The 18,820-nt window shown below is 38.8% G+C and overlaps 1 protein-coding gene across 2 annotated transcripts in view; it reads right to left on the bottom strand.

Annotated features, from left to right (window-relative positions):
- Window positions 1–1,635: 1,635 nt before the first annotated feature.
- The window catches only part of LOC135108420 (malonate--CoA ligase ACSF3, mitochondrial-like), a 47,851-nt gene continuing 30,666 nt past the window's right edge, over window positions 1,636–18,820 (bottom strand). For both annotated transcript variants that reach the window (XM_064019374.1, XM_064019375.1), the window contains exons 6-12: window positions 16,844–17,000; window positions 16,126–16,326; window positions 15,055–15,200; window positions 13,170–13,300; window positions 3,961–4,063; window positions 3,149–3,327; window positions 1,636–2,146 (exon numbers count right to left, since the gene is read on the bottom strand). In XM_064019374.1, coding sequence (XP_063875444.1) covers window positions 1,943–2,146; window positions 3,149–3,327; window positions 3,961–4,063; window positions 13,170–13,300; window positions 15,055–15,200; window positions 16,126–16,326; window positions 16,844–17,000 — 1,121 coding nt within the window. In that variant the 3' untranslated portion in view covers window positions 1,636–1,942. The remainder of the gene's footprint in view (window positions 2,147–3,148; window positions 3,328–3,960; window positions 4,064–13,169; window positions 13,301–15,054; window positions 15,201–16,125; window positions 16,327–16,843; window positions 17,001–18,820) is intronic.

Raw genomic sequence — 18,820 nt, 5'->3', positions numbered from 1 at the left:
TGTTTTTGGCTACCTGTCATCAGCTCTGTTCTTGTGGATGAAAAACATTTTGTCCTGTTCATTTTGCAGTATTTGTAGTGATGAGTGCAAGGCAGACAAGTCATAGTGATATCATTCAATAACAGATATTCAAATTTTGGGCTTAAATGGTGTCAATATGCCAAAATGTGAATTAGAAAATGTGAAATGTGCAGAACATATGAAAATTTGTCAAGGAAGGGAGTGAGGAATTGTCTTTTCATAGCCATGGTGGTGGCATCCCCACTGCAGCACTGGTAATAAATTTTTACACACATGTCCATAGGGAGAATCATGGTGTTTTTGTAACACTATCATTGCAAAATAAGAAAAAAAGCATGGCAAATAGAAGTATCACCTGTGCCCAGATATTATGACACACATCACTCCAGTGTACATGTGCTTTGCTACAGATCCCCTCCTGGAACTGATGAAACACAAAACTCCAATGATGAGATGAAGAGTTCCATAATGTAATTTAGGGTCACCTTTCCAAGACCAAGATGTACAACCCAAAGTGGATGCAATATTCCATTCATTCATGGGTGCATAGCATGTAGAAGAGTAAGGAAAAAGAGGTTTGATGATGGCAAGGACAGTATTTGCAAGTTGCACATGGTCAAGTATGAAGAGAAGGAACCAAGAATAAAGAGGAAGCAAAGGAAATCAGGAGAGATTGGTGTCATCTACAAAGAATGTGGAGATTAAGTGAAGACCACCTTGCCGAGGGAGTGTTTTGGAAGAAAGGGAATGCAACCACTGCTTTAAATAAAACACCCTTTCCATTAAAGTGGCAATCTTGATGATCTTCAGCAGTGAGGTGTACTTGAATACACTCATTATGGTGTAGGGGCACAAGACAAGCTGAACCAGTCATGGAGATCTGTATTTATTTATTTTATTTATTTATTTATTTTTACTTTTTTTCCATTTTTGCGAGTTCATCAATAATTCATGGTTTGCAATACCTCACTGAGGAACTCAATAGCCTCTATTGAAATCATGGACCTGAGACCAAATGTAGGGGAGACAAGATTAAATAATATGAATGTCCATATCTCACAGCAATATTTTTTGTAACAAAAACATGTATTATGAAGCCATCACTTCATAGATTTACCTGGGAGGTGACTGAATGGTCACTTTCAGAATGCCCAGTATATTAAGTACAGAAGAAATGTGAAGGTAATAGACACAGGTAGTGAGTTTATTTCTCACATCATGACATCATGATGAAACGACATGGTGATATTTGATGTGTGCCTTACTGGTAACAATGAATAACCTCATACATCATGATACCATGAAGTAGAATGTTCATACTCATACCAAAGAAGGAGAACTAAATGAATTTGTAGCTTTAAAGTTTTAGTCCATAATTAGCAATACTTTATTTATTTATTTATTTTTTTAAGTGTTCAGTATCACCTCAAGAATTACTCTCACTACTGTCAAAAACTTCAGGCTCAATTTGGCATATACTACTTAGAGTAACTACAGGACTGTTCTTATGCACAGTGAAGGTGTCAAAATCTTTTGTTACTTATATCCGAGACCACTAGACTAGTTGTGGCTACCATATGTTAATGTAATACTCACTGGGTTTTATAAGAAATATTTTAAATTATAAAGTTCTTTAATATCAGTCTCATTCAAAATACAGCCAGCTAAAACTAAAAATGAGCTTTACATTGCTTGATTTGAGAGCACCTAGAAAAGTACTATATTCTGCCCTGCAAAAGATGAAAGAGTAAAAATATGAGTGTACTTAAAACTACAAATACGTAAGGCCACAGCCTGAGCACAAAACCCATTCTTTCCCTTCTCCATACTTTATCACATGACTCATTTATTCACTGATATAACTGGGATGATAGGAGAGAGGAGGAAGCCAGATGGGGCTGGAGGATAATATAACATGAAACTAAGATGGACTATGTGGATCCTTGAAGAAGTCAAGAAGCAGCTGCTTCTTATTGACTTTCCCCATATTGTTGCGGGGAAGACTGTCCTTCACCTGCACCACCTCAGAGGGCACCTTGTAATGGGGCATGCGCTCCTTCCCCCATTCCCGCAGAGCCATGGGATCCAGCTGTTCCTCTCCATGCCACACTATCACAGCTGCCACCTGGAGGAGGGAAGGATGCAGCTAGTAAAAAGACAAACTCAATGGCATGGAACATACTGCAAATCTCTCTTCCCAAAGTTTTCACCTTTTTAGAATAAAGTGAACACAAGGCTTACTTTACATCTTCTCTTAGAGCCAACTAGTCGTCTGATCCAAGAGGAAGGATGATCAGGTGGGTAAGCTGTGTACTAAATGCCACAGCCTGGACTAGGGGACCATAGAATTTAACAGCCACATCAAAGCAGTGTCTAGCTTAGAATTAAGGGGAGGATCTGCTGCGAATTAAAAATTTAATCTACAATTGTATTATGTATATTAGTATCTTGGTTATCATATGGAAATAAGAAAATATATATTTTTAATGAAATTTTGAACTTTTCTAAGGCATTTTTAATTATTTCTTTAACATGCACATTTGATAATTTACTGTAATTCCAACAATTTGCTCTATTTTTTTAAAGTGTTTTTGTTAATTTTCAATTTTTTTATTAAAGAATTGGATAATTTTGCAATACATATATCAAAAACTAAGTCTTTAAAAAGGCAAAGTTTTCTATGATATTTCATCTTGTACATCTGAGTTTTATCAAAGTCAAGCAAAAAATAAAAGCAGAAAATAATCATAAGTATTTTATGCCATCATCACCCAACATCACATCTCAACATAGGCATACTTGTAGCATGACTCAGTAATGCTGCCCTGGGAAGTGAAGAAAAGAAAAGCAAAGAAAAGAAAAGAAGCAGAGCAACAGACATTCTCCCTCCAGCGTATCTTCCCTGTCATTAAGCTAAGCATGCAATGTGGTGTTATCCATGGAGGCAGCATTGTCAGAGGCCAACCTGCTGGCAGAAGGATACCAGGACACCCAGGTGAACAGAATGGACCCACCACAGACAAAGCTAGGAACATTTTACACATATGAAAAATCTAATATAGAAAATAATACAACTACTAGCATTATTCCCAATACTACAAACAACAGCTGCAGCTCACACACACACCTTCTGGCCCCATGTGAGATCTGGTACACCAACCACTGCCACATCACTAATGTTTGGGTGGGTCAATAACTGCTTTTCCACATCAAGGGCAGAGATCTTGAAGCCTCCACTTTTGATAATGTCCACAGACGTTCGTCCAAGTATTCTATAAGACCCTTCTTTGTATATTGCTGTGTCTCCTGAAAGTTAATGTTACAAATGTGAAAAATTCCTGTATAGTTATAAATATGGCACCCCTCCTTTGAGATTCCAATCCTGTCTTTTGTGTATTAATTATGCATATTTACAGTCAAAGACAGAAGTTGTGTCAAGGTTTTGTCCAAATAAGAAATGTAACTCATGAAACATTATGAAAACCTGAACACAGTTACATGCTAGCAGTTGGCAAACCTTAATCCCTTAAGCTATTACTGTTCAGATAAGGGTTCAAAGCTTCACATAGAGTATTGATGAGATAATAACTAGAATCAAGGGGATATTTGTTTCTTGTTACAATAAAAGACTGCTTAAAATATGAACTTACTTTTCTAGTCGAACTCCAATGATTTAGACACCCCTAGTGCTATGTATCATATGGGAAAGTCTTAAAATTCAACAAATATACTGAACCTAATGTGTGCTTCAGACAATGAGAGGTTCAAAAACGGACACTGAATCTATCAGAGAGATTATATAAGCTATTATGATGCATGAGATGAAGTATCAAAACCCCCATGGCATTGTTACCGACTGTTCCTATGACATATGGCAGACAGCATCATAAGGTTAGCCCTTTACCAGACCTGGTTGTAAAAGTAACACAGTATGCTCACCTGTCTTGAACCATCCATCATGGGTAAACTCATCCATGGTGGCATGGGGTCTGCACCAGTACTCCTTGAAGACATTTGGGCCACGTACTAACAGTTCACCTGGCTGTGTTAGGAAAAAACAGTAAAGGAATACCCTCAATTTGTTTTACTATTGTTGTATGTAATGCTGGCAGCTAGTCATACTACCAATTTTGTTTATGCAGATTGGTTAAATTTGTTTCTATGGGAATTATATATTCAAACATCCACACACACACACACATATAATATATATATATATATATATATATATATATATATATATATATATATATATATATATATATATATATATATATATATATATATATATATATATATATATATATATATATAGTCACGTATAGTCATATTTTGTGGTTCGAATGTCCTTCAATTTGAACAATTCCCAATTCAACCATGAGTGGTGAACAAATTTTGTCCTCCAATTCAAACACAAATGCCAGTTCAAGTGACGCCACATTGACTGTCAATCAAGCAACTACTACCATCCATGCAAGATAGAGTATTATTTGTTAATCGTTTGATTTATTGCTATATTATGAATGAGGCATATAATACGATAAATACCAAATGTATATTATTGTCTAGAGTGGTAACAGGTTGTTGAACCAAGGTTGTTGACTAAGCTGGTGGGCAGTGTAGGTGGTTGAAGCACAAAGTGTGTGTGTGTGTGTGTGTGTGTGTGCATGTGCATGTGTGTGTGTGTGTGTGTGTGTGTGTGTGTGTGTGTGTGTGTGTGTGTGATTCACCTTTTTTCACCTACGGTTGTCTGCTGGTCACCCAGCAAGCCGTTCCCCTACAGAAGGAGCTCATAGCTCATGGTGACCGATCTCTGGGTAGGACTGAGACCACTGACACACCACATACCAGGACAGTGAGGTCACAGCCCCTCGGATTACATCCCGTACCTAACTGCTGCTAGGTGAGCAGGGGCTACACATTAAGAGGCTCACCCATCTGGCTTGCTGCACCCGGGATTCAAATTGTGTGTGTGTGTGTGTGTGTGTGTTCTCTCTCTCTCTCTCTCTCTCTCTCTCTCTCTCTCTCTCTCTCTCTCTCTCTCTCTCTCTCTCTCCCCCTTTCCTGCCATCTTCTCCCCTCCCATCCCCTTCTCTCCCTTCCCTGCCCTTCTCTCTCTCTCTCTCTCTCTCTCTCTCTCTCTCTCTCTCTCTCTCTCTCTCTCTCTCTCTCTCTCTCTCTCTCTCTCTCTCTCTCTCTCTCTCCACTTCCTTTGCCCCATGTACACATACCCAAAAAAATATTGGCACCCCTACCAAAGGAAACATTATCAGACACAGAAATACATTTATGGAAAATGACAAGATTTGTTGGTACCACAGACATGAAAGAATTACCACTAGTAATATCTAACCCTACTCTTATGGGTCTGTCATCAACACTGTAATACAATGCCCAGGTGGCACTACACAATGAAGATATTTTTTTTCTCTGCTTTGCCATTTAATTTAATTCCCAAAACTATTCAACAGTCCACCATAGTTGTTTGAAATCTGCCTGCGTGTGTGGACTGCGTATTCCTCTCTTTTCAAACAGTGTTACCAAGTGAATCAATTCCTTGCAGGTCCCACAATACCATAAAAGACAACAGGTATATGCCTCACCACAGGATATAGGTGATTATATAGTTAACCCTTTCCTTCCGGCAATCATATATATACAATTGCATCAATGCGTCCGTAGCGATGGCGATCATACCCATAATCAAGAATTTTCGTGCCTCAATTTTGAGCTCCAAGCGCGGTTTCTCGAGTCAGATGGTGAGTGCAAGTGTTTGGCATGTTTCCACATGTAGTGTTGTCACTAGCTCTGGAAATTTAGCGGTAACTAAGCTATTTTCCCTTTCTCCGGGCGACACTTGGCAACCCCAGCAACCCGCCGGGTGGAAAGCAGCTTCCGCTGCTTCTTGCCAGCTATTGTTGCAACTTACCCTAAATTTTCTAATATATCTGTAATTCTTCTCAATTCTCAGAGCATATTTTATATAAAGTCACTTATTATGTTTTTCCAATTTCCCCTCCAAGATGAGAGAGAGAGAGAGAGAGAGAGAGAGAGAGAGAGAGAGAGAGAGAGAGAGAGAGAGAGAGAGAGAGAGAGAGAGAGAGAGAGAGTGTGTGTGTGTGCGCGGTGTCATCGCTCTCCGGGCTGTTTCTGGAAGACGGATCACACAGCGGGAGGAGGAGGAATCCTTGATAAGGCATAAACTGAACTTTCAGAGGTCACATCAAGCTACAAAGTACATCATTGTATTCAGAATAACAAAGAGAAAATAATTATTAGTATTCAAACAGTTTTCTGACAATTTCTAGGTTTACCATTGTTAGCCGTCATAGCAAATGGGAAAATAGTTTAAGCGCCGGAAGGAAAGGGTTAAAATCATTACTTAAATTGTTCAGTACTATGCAGTAGATCAATGACAAGTCAAGTGGAATCCCTTCATGCCCATCACAAGGAAAAATGCAATAACGCATTGAATATTTGTGATGACAATGTTTTGTATGAGACATATAGTGAACTAAGATCGAAGAATTATTTGGAGTTCAGCACTGCTATTGTTGAAGGGAGCCACCGGTAAATATGAACCTGTTTTGGTGATTCACTCAACCATAGCACTCACAGGCTATTCACTGGTTTGCTCATGGTTCCCCCGCTTATAGGAAGTCACCACTGCTCATGCTTGCCACTCTCACCCTCCCATCTCTTCTGTATTGGAACAGGAAATAGTAACACAGTTTGCAAGTTGTGCATTGCTCGTTTGTGCAAACTGGCTTAGAATACAATGCTGCTTTGTTGTGGATATGTTAAATAAAAAAAAAAAGTTAACTGTTTTAATAACAATTAGTAAATAGTTCTTATAGCATAATAGTTACGAGATCTCCTATCTTTTACCCGTGCTTGCTCTTTGAATCAGCAATTGAAAGTTATTTCTGTCTCAGATGTGTAATCTACATGCTTTTTTATTACTTGTTAGTTTAGTTTGAATTAATACTTGTTTTAATTTATGTTTGTTAATGAAACTAATGTAGCAAGTGCATATTTTATTAATTCAATATCCAGTGTAGCCACCACCACCTCCAATAACATCATTCAGTCTTGAAGGCATGGATGCTACCAGTGACTGAGTCAAAGCTTGTCCTTCTGGTAGTCTTACTTGTTCCCATGTCAATAATGTATTTGCCAAGTCTGAGGGCATATTCTGCCTGAACAGCCTTTCTTAACCATTTTCGCCCAAATTTGTTCAAGTGGGTTCAGATCTGTGGATCTTGGAAGATGTGGCACAAGCATTATTTGTGGATGTTCTTGAAACTATGTCCTGACAACTCTAGATGTGTGGATGGGGCTATTGTCTTGAATAAGGTGAAATGGAGTTTGGTCAGAAAATAACAAAGCCCTTGCTGTGGGAAGCAGAAACTCTTCCAAAAATCATGTATTTATGCCCTGTAAAGTGGCCAGGTCCTGTGTCTACCAACTCTCCAACACCACTAGTGTGGATCCACCCAAAGACACAAATGCAAACCTGCCCACTTCTCTGTGTAGTATGCACATACTCCTACTGATATCTGTTAAAAAGATAATAAAGTGAAAATTTGTACGAGTTAAGACATAAAAATTGCAATAACATAGTGTCCACACACTACTCAATTATGACCAAGTGTTTCGTAGCATTTAAACATTCTATTATATTTTTTTTCTCAATTTTTTACCTTAATGAGAATATTCCTATACCTATTATAGCCTTTAAGACAATGTGTGACATGCACAAAAATATATATTTCATACCTTTTTTTAAAGATCTCACCTTGTATTAAGTGGTCGCCAAACTATCAAGGGAGATGAACCATCACTGCAATATGTTTTCTCATTGCAGAATATCACGTTCTCCCAAAAGTAAGGCCCTTATCAGCATATTCTAAGGCATATTCATATCACTGTTCTGTATTTGCCTCACTTAGGTATGGCTTCTTAGCTGGTCTGCACCCATGGAGTCAATTTCTGTGGTGCCTGTTTCAGATGGTCTGCTCTGAACATGCAAGACAAATGTTGCGTATGGTGGAGGCTGCGGCAAAAGGAGCATTAGTGATGACATTCAATATAGCTCTATCCTGGTCATGCGTTGTGCAATGAGGTCGACCACTTCGTGGCTTATCTTGAGTCCTGCCAGTCTCCTCATAACGCTGAATCCACCAAACCATAGTATGCTTAGATATTCCAAGTCAACTGGCGATCTCCCCATTGCTTTGCTCTTTTTTGTGAAGGACGATGATGGTTTGATGTGATTCTAGTGAGGTTTCCATCGTGACTGATACGCTACAGTAACATTATCCAATGATATTGTCATTGTTTAACCTGAGAGTGTTCTGAAACAAATTTGAATCAGTGTTCATTACTCAATTCTCGCATCATGATGTCTGCTCCCATCCACTTCGTGATAGTTTTGCAATGCAACTTAAGGTAGGTGATGCTTCCATTATATGACTACCATAATGCAAATAATTTCCCAGCAACATTGATAAGTTTAACTTAAGAACGCCTTAAAGGAAATTTAGAAAATCAATTCATTACGGACAATTCTCTCATCAAATTATGTTAATTTCCAGCCCTTCCTTGATAGTTTTGCAACTCAACATTATAACTGTCACTTTTGTGTCCTTCATCTGTGTTCTTAATCATCTTTTGCCAACAAAATGTAAAGTTCATAGTAACAATATGGTGCTTATGCCAATTCTACCACTTTTATGAATGAAACAGGCATGCCAACTTTACCAAATTAACCAATGCAATTAATTTCATATTTTATCACTCCCCAGGATGCCAATACTTTTTTGGGCATGTGTACTTTCCTTTCCCATATGTCCCTTCTTCCCATTGTTCCTTTCCTCTTCCTTCCTCTTTTGTCTGGTCTTAAACCTCCCTCCCTGTCATCTCCCCTCCCCCCTATTTGTCAGAGATAAGGGACAAGGGAGTCATACCTTGCTCTCTCTCCCTCTCCTTCATTCTATGTTATCTTTGCTTCGTTCTTTCTCACTCTTTCTCACTCTTTCTCACTCGTATAATTCTATTTTCATTCTCTATCAGTCTCATTCTATTAAGCAGTTCTCATGATTGTTCTTACCTTGAGAGAGAGAGAGAGAGAGAGAGAGAGAGAGAGAGAGAGAGAGAGAGAGAGAGAGAGAGAGAGAGAGAGAGAGAGAGAGAGAGAGAGAGAGAGAGAGAGGGGGGATTTTAGTATAAAATAAAAACTGCCTCCACAACTGTTTTTAAGACCAAAGATGGCCAGAATGTTCATCATTTTGAGGTTGGTGTTTATTTACCATAGTGTTCTGTGTAAAATTTTAAGGTCTTTTTTTTTATCGGACGTATAGGATGACCTGTTTTTCGTATCTTTTTTTTTTTTTTTAGGATGATTCAAGTGCCCTCTTTTACATCAAAATATGCAGTACTTCATGTTTTCCTTTAACTGTATTTTTTCTATAATTTAGGTTATTTTCATTCAATTCTATGCTTAAGGCACAAAATCAGCTCATAAAAATTAAAAAAAATAAATAAATAAAAAATATGGGAATTTTGGGACCTGGAACTGATAAATTCCTTTTACATTAATTTGAATGGGAAAAATTGCTTTCCAATTAGAACATTCCCAATTCGAACAGCCCAAAAGAACCAATTAAGTTTGAATCACGTGGTACCTTTCCTCTTGAACGCTCAGATTTTGTTTTGATTAGTCCACTTCCACCCCAGGGCAGCCACTGCTTTGATTGAATTTTGTCCTCAGGATTGTACAGGTAGAGCCATGTTTCATCCCCTGCCACATTTCTCTGCAGAAAAGCTTCAGAGTCCTCATCCCACTTGTTCAAAATTTCCATTGAAAGATCTGCCCTTGTTTGCTGCTGATTTGGGCGCAACAACCTAGGGACCCATCGTGCAGAAAGCTTGCTTAGCCCCAAACTCTCCACCAGAATTGTGTGTGCAGAACCCACGGAGATGTTGAGTGTGTCTGCTACTGATTCAGTGGTTAATCATCTATCCTTTTCAATCATGTCACAAACAGCATCAATGTTTTTCTCACAAACTGGCATAGATGGTCTGCCACTGCAAGGCTCATCTTTAATTTCGTTTCTTCCACTTCTGAACCGACTGATCCATTTGTAAGTTGATGATTTTTTGGGGGCATAAACTTGTTTCAGAGCATTTTTTCTTGACCTAAACCTTTCAAACCTTGGTTTAACACAGCCTGTTCTCGTGCTGTGCATGATAGAGAGGTGGCCCACAAAAGGTACTCGAACCTTTCATCACCAGAATCTCATGCACTTTATATTTATGCCCAGAAACATGTCAAGTCTGTTCTCCAACTAGCCAAAAACTCCTTCATTAACAGAAAGTGTCAAAACCTTTAAAGATCTAACTCCCCTCATGACTTCTGGCATCTAGCCAAAAATATCTCCAATAGCTTTGCTTCTTCTTCTTTCCCTCCTTTATTTCAACCAGATGGCACCACTGCTATCACATCTATTTCTAAAGCTGAACTCTTCACTCAAACCTCTGCTAAAAACTCCACCTTGGATGATTCTGGGCTTGTTCCTCCCTCTCCTCCACCCTCTGACTACTTCATGCTATCTATTAAAATTCTTTGCAATGATGTTTTCCATGCCCTTGCTGGCCTAAACCCTCGGAAGGCTTATGGACCTGATGGGGTCCCTCCTACTGTTCTCCGAAACTGTGCCTCCGTGCTTGCACCTCTCCTAGTCAAACTCTTTCAGCTCTGTCTGTCAACATCTACCTTTCCTTCTTGCTGGAAGTTTGCCTATATTCAGCCTGTTCCTAAAAAGGATGACAGTTCTAATCCCTCAAACTACCGTCCTATTGCTTTAATTTCCTGCCTATCTAAAGTTTTTGAATTTATCCTCAACAGGAAGATTCTTAAACATCTATCACTTCACAACCTTCTATCTGATCGCCAGTATGGGTTTTGTCAAGGCCGCTCTACTAGTGATCTTCTGGCTTTCCTTACTGAGTCTTGGTCATCCTCTTTTAGAGATTTTGGTGAAACTTTTGCTGTTGCCTTGGACATATCTAAAGCTTTTGATCGAGTCTGGCACAAAGCTTTGATTTCCAAACTACCCTCCTACGGCTTCTATCCTTCTCTCTGTAGCTTCATCTCAAGTTTTCTTTCTGACCGTTCTATTGCTGCTGTGGTAGACAGTCACTGTTCTTCTCAAAAATCTATTAACAGTGGTGTTCCTCAGGGTTCTGTCCTATCACCCACTCTCTTCTTATTATTCATTAATGATCTTCTAAACCAAACTTCTTGTCCTATCCACTCCTACGCTGATGATACCACCCTGCACTTTTCCACGTCTTTTCATAGACGTCCAACCCTTCAGGAGGTAAACATTTCACGCAGGGAAGCCACAGAACACTTCGACTTCTGATCTTTCTAAAATTTATGATTGGAGCAGAGCAATCTTGGTATTGTTCAATGCCACAAAAACTCAATTCCTCCATCTATCAACTCAACACAACCTTCCAGACAACTATCCCCTCTTCTTCAATGACACTCAACTCTCCTCCTCTTCTACACTGAACATCCTCAGTCTGTCCTTTACTTATATTCTGAACTGGAAACTTCACATCTCATCTCTAGCTAAGACAGCTTCTATGAAGTTAAGCGTTCTGAGCGTCTCCGCCAGTTTTTCTCATCCCCCCAGCTGCTAACTCTGTACAAGGGCCTTATCTGTCCATGTATAGAGTATGCTTCACATGTCTGGGGGGGATTCCACTCATACTGCTCTTCTAGACAAGGTGGAATCAAAAGCTTTTCATCTCATCATCTCCTCTCCTCTAACTGACTGTCTTCAACCTCTCTCTCACTGCCGCATTGTTGCATCTCTAGCTGTCTTCTATCGCTATTTTCATGCTAACTGCTCTTCTGATCTTGCTAACTGCATGCCTCCCCCCCTTCCCGCGGCCTCGCTGCACAAGACTTTCTTCTTTCTCTCACCCCTATTCTGTCCACCTCTCTGATGCAAGAGTTAACCAGTATTTTCAATCATTCATCCCTTTCTCTGGTAAACTCTGGAACTCCCTGCCTGCTTCTGTAATTCCACTTACTATGACTTGAATTCCTTCAAGAGGGAGGTTTCAAGACACTTATCGATCAATTTCTGACTATTGCTTTGACCCTTTTATGGGACTGTTATTTCAGTGGGCATTTTTTTTTATTGGATTTTTGTTGCCCTTGGCCAGTGTTCCTCCTACATTAAAAAAAAATAAATAAATAAATAAATAAACCGAGTTGCTGTGCCCTTTTTCTCTCAGACAGAGGAGGCTTGTTGAGCTGCAAGGTGACAGGGCGTGACAGCTGTTCCAAACACTAGTGCAGCCTTCACCACCTGTGTGACAACTGCTTCTGAACTTCACATCTTCCTTTCAGTCTGACAATTACAGACCTCCTCTCAAACAAATGCCATAACAACACTCTTTTCTTTGTTGTTAAGCTTACCGGGACCCAATATAATGTAAGAAGTATTAAATGTGAGCGATGAAATGAGAAGGTTGTAGCAAGGGGGAAATGGGCAGGGAAGCGTGGGAGACATCTCCTCCCACTGTGCATGACAGAGTTGCAATGGGTAAGCCACTTTTTGTTACCTTCCATGGCAGTAAATCGAGCATTGGAGCTTTGGTTTATGGACATGCTGTCATGTTTACAATTCATCTTTTTTTTTTTTTTCTATGTAAATCTTTCCAACACGTTGTGGAATTTTCTATTTGTGACGTGTCATGACGACACTAAAAACTTAATGATTCTGGAGGTTTTTGGCTAAAAAGATTCTCAACTATATATATATATATATATATATATATATATATATATATATATATATATATATATATATATATATATATATATATATATATATAAACAGTCAGGTTGGTGCTAATAAGGAGGTTTGGTACCACAATCAGCCCATGTGAGACGTGACTCATGTGAGAGTTCCAATGAAAAAATGTCAAAAAATTACTATGTTTTCAACTTGGCAGAGACAAGTCCCTCAAAAATTAAAATAAAATATTTCCTCACTACCTGTGACATTCAATAATAAAGTATGTTCTTATGTTTTGTTTTTCCTTGAATTCTAGAATACACTCACCTCATTCTCACTTCCAGGCACCACCTTTGTGCCAGTGCTGCTGCCCTCACACAACAACTGGTAGTCCTCTTGGCCTGGTAAAAACTTCACAATACGCACCTCCACACCTGGCAGAGGGGTACCCACAGACCCTGCCAGCAGGAAAGAGACTCAGAAAAGAGCAGCACAGTGTGGGGATATTCTAATTGCCCCATACACATCCTTCTCTACATTAAATCCTGAGATAAGCAATGTCTGTTGCTGGTGTTCATCTTAATTACAGTAAAATCCCTCTCATCTGGCATTCGAGTATCCGGCAGCTTCAAGTATCCGGCACATTTTTCCCCGAGCCTTTAAATCAATAAAAAATCAATGTGTACTCATAAAATTGATTAAAATTCCCGCGCGAGGCATACTTTGTCCTCTCGCCACCAGAGCGCACTGCTTCACGCCACCCACGGCCCACTGCATTGTGTTTACTCAATGACTCAGTCCCACGTGTGCACTGTTTATCGCCTGACGCCTTCATCATGCCTAAAGTTGTAGAAAAGAGGAAGCGTGTTGTGCTTACACTTAAGCAGCTGATCAGATCAGCTGCTGATTAAGATCAGCTGATCTTTGTTATGGTAAGATGCATGAGTGTAGGGTGGTGATTGTGGACATAATTTCACTTCTATTCAAGTATCCGGCAATATTCAAGTATCCGGCATGTCGGCGGTCCCGTTGATGCCGGATAAGAGGATTTTACTGCATTACTGTTCTCATCTCTCTATCATCCAGATAATCCCCCATCTACTCCAGCAGTCTTCCTCCAAATTTTCCATATTTTTTTTATCTTCCACAGCAACCTTCGGTGAAGTACTTTGTCAAAACACTTTCTTCAAGTCTAAATAGACACCATCCACCATCCGTCTCTCTCCTGCACAATATCAATTACCCTTGAATAAAAGGACAATAAGTTCATGGAGCATGATCTTCCCCTCCTAAATTCAAATTGACAATTTACCAAAACTATCTTTTTCCAAGTGTTCCATCCATCTTTCCTTTATTGTTCTTTCACATATTTTTCCTACAACACTAGTCAAGGACAGTGGTCTATAATTTAGTTTGTTTTCCTTATTTCCTCCTTTGAATATTGGTGTAATATTTGCTCTCTTCCAATCTTTCAATACTCTTCCCTGTGATAGTGATGTTACCACTAGACTGCGAATTTTATCAGCCAGCTGTACCCTACATTCCTTCAATATCCAGTTTGATACTCCATCTGGATCAGTTGCTTTATTTACATCAAGTTCTTCCATCATCTTAAGTATTTACTCATAACTGACTGAGACTGTACTTAATATATTCCTCACCAACTTATCCCTTCCAGCATCAAACTCCCCTTCCACAGTAAATACTGATCTAAAACTATTGTTCATGACCGCCATGTCCTGTGTATCCCCATAGATTTTTCCTTCAACTTTCAATCTTGATACACCTTCCTTCTTCTTCATCTTCCCATTAATATGTCTAAACAGTGTGTGTGTGTGTGTGTGTGTGTGTGTGTGTGTGTGTGTGTGTGTGTGTGTGTGTGTGTGTGTGTGTGTGTGTGTGTGTGTGTGTGTGTGTGTGTGTGTGTGGTGTGTGTGTGAGAGAGAGAGAGAGAGAGAGAGAGAGAGAGAGAGAGAGAATGAGAGAGAGAGAGAGAGAGAGAGAGAGAGAGAGAGAGAGAGAGAGATGTGCACAAATACACACAACATAACAGGAATATAGATAACACAAGCCCTTTGATCTAACTTCAGTCATTATTCACTGCTCTCTCTCTCTCTCTCTCTCTCTCTCTCTCTCTCTCTCTCTCTCTCTCTCTCTCTCTCTCTCTCTCTCTCTCTCTCTTCCTATCATACACCTAAATTCATGAACTTACCTGGGTGGCGAGTGCCCTTGAGAGGGTTGGAGAGAGCCATACCAATCTCTGTCATACCATAGCGTTCCAACAATACATGACCAGTGGCCTCCTGCCAACTGGTCAGCACAGACTCTGGCAGAGCAGCTGACCCACTGATCATCAGCCTAGAGTGGGTTAGATATTCCATAAGCTATTATTGCTCATCTATCACCATCATTATCATGTTGCAATAATTGCACTGCAATAATGACAGTGCTCTCGGTCAGACTATACATTGCACCAATAACACCTAACATAAAAATCCCACAATCCAAATATTTCAAAATCTTTATCAAAATATGTCTTCACACCAAATCATATGCCAGGGTGAAGTCAATGAACGTAACAAATAACTTTTTCTTTTCTTCCTGGCTAACTCAGTCAGGACCCACAGCAACACAATATGTTCAAGACAGCTGCATCCTCTATGTGCTCCTGCTTCTTACAGTGGGTTAGTTTTTCATTTAGTTTTAATCCATTCAGTAATACTATACAGTAACTAAAATTATTATTTTGCTTAAAAAATTTTTACAAAAAATTTGCTCAGTGAAAACCTATAATGTCAAGTGAGTAGTTAACTCTTCAAATTTTTTTGTTCTGCTCATTAATAAAAGATGTTTTCAGTGATACACATCATAAAAAAATATATATCAATGGATGACTAATTAATTTTTGTAAACATATATTGTTTCACTGATGTCTCTGTATTCATTCTGTCTTTCCAGTTAACTTTTGTGGTTACTTTCTAATATATACTGTACACTTCTTCAATGAGAGGAACTGTACTTTTTAATGCTATTAAAAATTTATCTTTTTTCAACTTCTTGTGTCCCCTCTAATATATATCTAGAAAGATGAAAATTAGAAGAGAATATAGGAAACAGAAAAATTAGGAACTGGGACCAACAAACAATCAATGAAGAGAAAATAGGAAACAAAAAGGATAGGAGAAGGAAAAAAGGAATTTCTATAAGAAATATGAAAAGAAAGATGAAAGTGTTTGCAGCAGCAGCAGCAGCAGCAGCAGCAACCTCATTCAGGCAAACCTACCTGACGTTTTGGGTGCACACTGAACGCACATACTCCTTGGTGCGGGAGGTCTTGGCAAGACTAGCATGATACTCCTCCAGCAGCTTGACGTACATGGTGGGTACAGCCATAAAGAGGCTGACCCGTGCCTCCACCGGGGCATTCAATGCAAGCAGGTGGCTCCAAACTTCTGCAGGAGAGAAGCTTGGCAGCATCACTACCCTGGAACACCAAGTAAAGAGAAGGATATCAATAGGTGGCAGGTAACCATCTGGTTGGAAAATGAAGGGAGGCAGAGACTCCTGGATATTAAAATCACATATTAAGTCAAAATTAATTACAAGACTCACAAGTAAAATAATAATGGAAGCATGTGCCATATAGTGTTTTGCAGTCACCTCCCTCCCTTGGCCTCTGGGTGTGTAGAGGGCTGTTTTGTCTACAATATCCATATATGAAACTGACTATATTACCAAGGTAGGACACAAAACATGAGCCAACACAGCACTTGCTGCCATCAAAGGTGTGAATGAGAATGACATTCCCATCACCAAACCTTACCTGGTAAGCAGAGAAAACTGATGCACTCATTAGGCATATTTTGATGAAAAAAAATCTATTCATTACATCCAAGGAAATCAAGAAGGAACAACCAGAATTGCAGCATTATGTGTTAAAACTGTGAATGTAAGTGTAGAGCAGGAAGTTAATTGAAAGAAAGTAATGTAACATGGAGCACCTGGCACCAAGGTAGAGGGGGCAGAGGAGAGCATTAACAATGCCATGGGTGTGGTGGAGAGGCAGGCAATGCAGCAAGGTGTCCCGCTGTGTCCATCCCCATGCCTGGTGGAGGCAGGATACCTGAGATTGTACATTGCTATGGCTCAGCAACACACCTGCAATGGCAAAGGCACCCCAGTGATACACAGTGCATTCACACACACACACACACACACACACACACACACACACACACACACACACACACACACACACACACACACACTGGATGGAAAGTTACTTTAAAGGAAGAGAAATGAGAAGGGTAGTAAAAGATGTAAAATCAAAATGGAGAAAAGTAGATAGTGGAGTACAACAAGGATCAGTGCTTGCACCAATACTTTTTCTGATCTACGTAAATGATATGCCTGAACGAGTAAAGAGTCACATGAGTTTGTTTGCAGAGGATGCAAAATTACAAAGACATATAAGAAATGACAAAGACTGTGGAATTCTACAAGAGGATTTGAATAAAATCTGGAACTGGAGCAAGAAATGGGAGATGGAATTTAATGTGAAAAAATGTCATGTAATGGAAATGGGAAAAAAGTGAAGAGACCAAAATGCACATATAAACTGAGAAGTGAAGAAATAACAAAAGTACAAGAAGAGAAAGATCTGGAAGTAACAATACAGGATAGTCAACAGTCGGAGAAGCATGTACAAAAGATATTCTAGCAAAGATATTCAGAGATACATATAGAATGGTGAGCAATATTGGAACAACATTCCACTACATGGATAAAGATATGATGAGAAAGATAATTACCACTATGATTTGTCCAAAGCTGGAATATGCTGAATCAATGTTATCTCCCAAGAAGAAACATGTAAAAAAACAGTAAGGATACAAAAGATGCCAACGAAGATGGTTCCATAACTGGAAGAATTAACATATGAAGAAAGGTTAAAGGAAATTAATCTGCCAGCATTGGAACAAAAAATTAGAAAGGGGAGATCTAATACTGATATAGAAAGTGTGGAATAGAGAGGAAGAAATAGATGAAGAACTACTGTTAAGAGTAGAAAATACCAGATACACATGAGAACACAGCAAAAAACTAAGAAAAGGAAGACGCTTGAATAACATAAAGAAACACAGTTTCCCACAGAGAAATATAGAAGTATGGAACAAGCTACGTGAGGATGTAGTATTGGCAACGAGTGTGCACAACTTTAAGGAAACCCTAGACAAGTGTAAATATAGAGATGGGACCACACGAGCATAGCTCAGGTCCTGTATATTACAACTAGGTTAATAGAACACACACACACACACACATTATATATATATATATATATATACATATATATATATATATATATATATATATATATATATATATATATATATATATATATATATATATATATATATATATATATATATATATATGCACACATACTTTGTTAAACTTGTAATAATGATGTAATACAATAATACAATGGCTTGTTAAAACTATGTGGTTCTAAAAGAGTGAGAAAACACCAATCACATATGAAGTAAATTTGAAGTACACCAAACCCTTGATGCAACTAACCCTTTAAGCTTATGAAAGGGAACTCTCATTTAACAAAAATCTATACAGATTGTTAGAAATGGTGGACTAAACTCTGAGCAACACATGGGCACAAACACTGGGCATGGCACACATGGGTGGTGGCAGTATGGATATAGTAACCTGTCCTTCCTCTCAAACAGATTGCTTTATCATGGGTTTACCATAAATGACAGAGATGAAGAAGGGAAAGAAGTACAGAAAATGGAAGATAAAACTATGAGGATGGCAAATCTGAAAGATAATGAAAATACTTTGTAGAAACAGACCAAATTGTTTTTTATACAACTTGAAATTTGATGCATCTTGGCATAAAAGACAACTCTTTCCAATTAGTATATATCTTTCAAAAGTAGGATTTGCCTTATAAGAGATTT

This window comes from Scylla paramamosain, chromosome 17 (assembly GCF_035594125.1).
Source record: "Scylla paramamosain isolate STU-SP2022 chromosome 17, ASM3559412v1, whole genome shotgun sequence".
In the NCBI taxonomy this organism is placed as follows: domain Eukaryota; kingdom Metazoa; phylum Arthropoda; class Malacostraca; order Decapoda; family Portunidae; genus Scylla; species Scylla paramamosain.
Note: the sequence above shows the minus strand (reverse complement) of the source record. Positions and strands in the feature narration are given on the sequence as shown.